This window comes from Alligator sinensis, unplaced genomic scaffold (genome assembly GCF_000455745.1).
Source record: "Alligator sinensis unplaced genomic scaffold, ASM45574v1 scaffold331_1, whole genome shotgun sequence".
NCBI lineage: Eukaryota > Metazoa > Chordata > Crocodylia > Alligatoridae > Alligator > Alligator sinensis.
In genome coordinates this window covers 2626471-2632070 of record NW_005842033.1, presented here as the reverse complement: position 1 = coordinate 2632070, position 5600 = coordinate 2626471, and the positions used below count along the sequence as shown (strand labels likewise).

General features: G+C 42.2%; 1 protein-coding gene across 1 annotated transcript in view; it reads left to right on the top strand.

Annotated features, from left to right (window-relative positions):
- The window catches only part of TIAM2 (T cell lymphoma invasion and metastasis 2), a 239870-nt gene that overhangs the window by 153326 nt on the left and 80944 nt on the right, over positions 1–5600 (top strand). Inside the window, exon 15 of the mRNA XM_014519343.2 lies at positions 22–282. Within this exon, the coding sequence (XP_014374829.1) occupies positions 22–282 (261 nt within the window). The remainder of the gene's footprint in view (positions 1–21; positions 283–5600) is intronic.

Below are 5600 nucleotides of genomic sequence, written 5' to 3'. Positions count from 1 at the left end.
TTTCCCTTCTTATGCTGCCAGGGCTACGCGTAGGCAATGAAATCTTGATTATAAATGGGGAAGCTGTGTCAGACCTTGACCTCAGACAGATGGAGTTACTGTTCTCTGAGAGAAGTGTAATGCTAACTCTGAGAACAAGTCATTATCCCAGTAAGCAAGCATTATGTACTTCGTGGTCAGATGGTGACCTTTCCAGGGACCCCAAAAATCTATTACCCCCTCCTAATCAGTCACAGCTCCTGGAAGAATTTCTTGATAACTTCAAAAAGAATACAGCAAATGGTAAGATGACAATGATTTTTTAACTTTTTTTTCTATTCCAGAATCAGCTATTTAAAATACACTTCAAAATTCTTCTTATGCATTAAAAGAGAAAAATAGGTGCAGGTCTATAAATTCCTGTTAGATTTCATGCATTTCTGTTATTACAGTAATATCTAGAAAGTAGAAATGAAGCAGAAAATGATAGTTCCTGCACAAAAATTATATTCTTTGAACCCGTTTCACTACATTATCCTTGTAATGTTGAGCACTTTAGTTGTCTTGTGGTATCAAGGTCATCTATTATAACTCTCCCGAAGTTTTGCTCTGTTAGTCTTTTTGTAAAATACCATGTCAATTTAGGGTACTATAAAACTAACAATCAGCAGTTGAAAATGGAGTTATTTTACAGCAGCTCTGTCCACCAAGATCTATTCTCTTTGTGTTCTAGTGGAATACAGGTATCCATTTTTATGTAAATGCATCCTTCACATTTTAAAGCCTTTTAATGTGATTCTTCCTATTACCTTCTGTTTGGATTTTTGATAAGAGTATAATCTTGCAGCTGATATTTGATATTTTACCATTTACATGTATGCTAAATATATTATCTTGGCATGAATTTGGGCCATGCGCTGCATGGGTGCATGAAGTAGGTAGTCCTAAGTGAAAAGACTGCTTCAGGAAGGAAGAAAATGCATGATTCCACTTTCCTTCTGCATTAGGTAGCAGAAAGCAGCATATACATCCTTAGTGCATGATGCAGCCTGTTGCATGCAGTAGGAAGCTATTAATTCACTGAGCACTAGATCAGGTGCCTGGTACACTGCTGAGTTCCAGCAAGTATGCATGTTCATACCTTTCGGGGGACCTATGCCATTTTTACCAGTTGCTCAGTGTTTCCCCAAGTCCTGTGGATAGTTTTTTTGCTTTAATAGGAGTGACTGGTTTGGTCTTCTGTGAACTGAAATAACATCAAATATCACACCACCCAGATAAATCTTAACAAGCAGCATAAATATCACTCTGAGATTGCCAGGTTTTATTTGAGAAAAATGTCACTGTGCTGCCAGAAGATCTTTAAGATAACTGCATTAAATAAAAATTGTTTGGGTGTGCTTTTTTGTTTGTTTGCTTGTTTTAGACTTGACAGTTATGCATACAAGATAATTCTATATATTGATTTAATTCAGTGTCATGAAGGGGAAAAAAAGTTGCAGTTCCATCTTTATACCTCTGGGGGATGCTAGTAAAACTCTGCAGGAAATCTTAGACCAGGTTCATTGCTGCACAGGGGAGAAGAGTTGTCTTGGGGCTTAATTATGGTGGCAAGTGTTTTCTGATCTGAATCTTTGTGTGATTTTAAAGAGAGAGAAAGAATTAAAAAATCACAAAGGAAAATTCGTTAGAATGAATTTAATTATAAAGCAACTTTTATTAGGTCATCTTTGAAATTAAAAAATCTGAAAACTAGTTTTGTGATACAGTAAGTAGCATCTCTCTCAGGGGCCTTAGTTCAATTTAAAATACCATTAAATCAACTATTGGCATATAAAACTTGGTGTCATAAAACAAAAATTATGGAGCTAATTAATTACATAATTATGTTAGGGCTATCATTCAGCTTGTTGGCTTGATATTCTAGGCCAGCATTACCTGGAGTATTCAGTCTAAATAAATGTATGTGTCCATTCACCAGATTCATTTTTCCTCAGGGATAAATTCACAACCTGTGTTAATCTCCATATATGCTATTATAATAAGAAATTACAAGAGTATTGTACCATATTTTCAGCACTAACGGATAAAAAGGTATATTTTATTTGCTTTACTGAATCAGAAAGCAGTCAGTGTAGACGTATTTACTCTGAAATGGAAAAGTGGTTCTAAATTGGGCTTTATGAAAAAGTCTATCACTTCAAATTATTGTGTACTAGCATTTGGCTTCTGCTCCCCTCATTCAGTTCATATGAGAACAAAAGAAAACACTGCTTCGATATAATAAGTAATCTTAATGGGTTTATCTCCTCATCCTTATTTTACATAGAGAGAACACATAGGAAGGGGACAGGCTGGATGACTATACATTTGGGTGCTAGAGATTTCTTGATTCTAATCCTGGCTGTGATGCTGCTCAGCTGGATGGTGTGAAGTGAGTCATCTAGATCACAGTTTTCAAAAATGACTTCTGAATTTGGACACCCACTATTCTTGGTGTCTGATGAGTGTGCGCTCTTCAGAGGTCCCAAGCACCTATTGCTTTCTTTTGAAGTCAGCAGCATCTGTAGATGTTGAGCACTTCTGAAAATCAAGCCCAGTTTGTAAGCATCAAAAAAAATCAGAAAATTCTTTTCCTTATGCATGCTTTAAACTTTCTGCTGCAGCTTCTACATTAGTGAAGAAAAAAATAGATAATTACTTTCCTTACTGACAAGTGCAGAATATTAGTCTTATAAAGTGATTTGAAAATGAAAAGTACCTCACTGTGTTGTTATCCTATAGGATCAGCTGCTGATAATTTTACTCTGGCCAGTAAATCTCTAAGGTGCCTCCATCCTGTTTTCTGCCTGTCTTCAGCTAACCACCTTTCTCTGGCCAGTAGCGAGGCAGAAATTACTATAAATGAATCCTTTTGAAAAACTATTTTATTTGTAAAGCTTTGATGGCAGGTGGCTTGTCTGTGTCTATATTTACATCTTTGTAACTCGTAGCATTGTCATTGTGTAGGCTTTTTCCTGCCTAGTCCCTTGCATTGTAGAGACAAAATGTTACTGAATGTCAGACTCTGGTTATCAAGTGATAGGTTTTCTTTGTAGTCACCACCTCTGTCATTCCTTTAAAAAAAAAAATAAATAAAAATCAGTCATTGGGAATTTTCTGTAGGAGTGATTCATTTTCTCCAGCAGATTGCATCAGCCCTGGGGAAGTATGTTTTGACCTCTGCCTTCCCTGCTGTTTATAATCTGACCTCCCACACAGCAGAACAATGTGCAGGTTGCTGAGACACCTGTTTGTTAAAGTTTTTACTGCAAAAGAAATAACATGAAACAAACAAACAAAAAGGTTTGTATACTGCATTTACCTGAATCCAAGATTACTTGGAATTTAAGATGACCCCCCCCAAGATTAAGATTCTATACATGGAACATTTGTTATAATTCTCCACCTGTAGAATTTAGTTTTTGGGGAATCATTTTAAATTTATTCCCCCACCACTGCAGTGGGGAAAGCAGTGGCAGGGGCAGAGCTCTCATGTGCTCCACCCTCTGTCTGCCCTGTGCTCCTTCCCTCACACCATGTGGTCTCCTCCGGGTCAAGGTTGGAGCTTAAGTTGCAGAATCCACCTGTCCTGGGTCATACTCAGATCTCAAAGAATGAGATTTCTTTTCCACCATATTAAATAGGGAAAAACTAATTTTGAATTTGAGTAAATATGATACATGTATGTGTGTCTATCTCTGTATATGTATTTGTTTTCATATATAGAAATATATGGAAAGCCACTGATCTGAGCAACTAAAATTGCCTGGAGTCTTTGTGCTAAGTAAATTAAACAAGTATTTGCAAAGCAGTAATAAAAATGAGGGAATTGGAATGGAATCTTTACATCTATGGAAAATATAAATGTGTTTCATTTTAACATGGCGTAACTATTCAAGAAACGAACAGCAGAGTTAATTACAAGAACTTGAATTGAGAAGAGGTAGTTAGCCATGTTAGTCTGAAGTCGGGCAGAAGGCAAGGTGACATGCACCTTATAGACTAACTGCATCAGTGATGCATAAGCTTTCATGAGCCAGAGATCATGTTAATAGATGCTGTGATCTGATGAAGCATAGCATTTAATGAAGTGAGCTCTGGCTTATGAAAGCATATGCATCTCTGATGCAGTTAGTCCAGGGATTGGCAAAATGCAGTACTTCGGCTGGATCCAGCCTGTGAACTGATTTTTGCCTGGTTCATTGAAGGTCTCTTGGCTCTGCAACACCCATGTCCTGTGCCAGCCCACAACTTGCCCTGGGATGCCCGAGTGATGGCAGCAGTCCCCAGCCCCACTGGCTCAGTGTGGGGCAAAGCAGCGTGGAGCAGAGCGGTGCAGGGGCAGCAGCAGTGGTAGGAGCCCCAGTGAGGGTGCTGCGTTTGAGGTTGGGAGCCAGTCTTGATGGAGACTGCTTGTGGTCAGTCCCCTTCATCTGGGGCTGGGGGCTGGTGTCCACCCTCACAGGGGCTCCTGTTGCTGCCTGTGCCCCTGCGCTGCTCTGCTCTGCTCCACGTGGGGTTGGGGCCTGCTGCTGCTGCTGCATGAGCATCCCAGGATGAGCTGGCATGGGACGGGGGGTTGCCCCAGCACAGCCTGCCTCCCCTGGCCCTGGCCGCTGAGTCTACCCCTCTCCCTCCCCCACCTGCTTGCCATGCATCCTAGGCTGGAGAAGGGAAGGAGGAGGGAAGTTAAGTTCCTCCCAAGCCGCCTCCACAGGGCTTGCAACCCTTCTCTCCCACTCATGGGTGTTGTGGCCTCCCAGTGAGGCCTGGCAGCTCTGCCTCAGCCCCACGCTGTCACTGCCTCAAGATCCCAGCCTGGATGGAGCTCTGGTGAGCTGTGTGGGCAGGGTGTGCAGGTGGGTGGGGAGCTGCACCCGGGGCCAGAGCCAGGATTGTGGGGTGGTGGCAGCGTGGAGCTGGGATGGGGTGGAGCTGCAATCCGCTCCCTATGTGCCCCTGCCTGTGGAACCCACACCTGTCGCAGGGACGTGCAGTGGATCACAGCTGACCCAGCCCCGCTCTCACTGCCCTGTGCCCCTGCCCTGTAAGCCCAGCCTCCCCCACCCATTCCACTCCTGACCACCACTGCCGGGGGTGGGGGGGGCGCGCATCTCACGTAGGGAGTTTTGGTGAGTTGTTACATGTGGGGGGTGCTGACCCGGCCCATGAAAACTCACCAAAACAGCATATGTGGCCCTTGTACTCAAATAATTGCCCACTGCTGAGTTAGTCTGTAAGGCCCCCTGGCAGATGTTACATTTAAAAAGTGATTAATGTGTTAACGGAGCAGTAAATTGTAACATGCCATGTGTTCAAGGAAGTTATCACCTGATAATGAGTTATGTTAATGGTGGTTTAGATGCAGAGCTGTTGCGTATTAAATATAGCATAACTGTGCATCTCATCTGTATCGTGCTTTAATTCGAAGGGTGGTATTTTACATATAGGATGATAGTGGTTTGGCCAGGTCTTCCAGCCTCCCAGGGTAGACTATTTTCACCCTTGTGCATGCACTTGCCCCTTCTCTCTCTCCCTTGTGCTTGCTCTCTCTGCCCCTGCTCCCCCTTCCTGAAGGA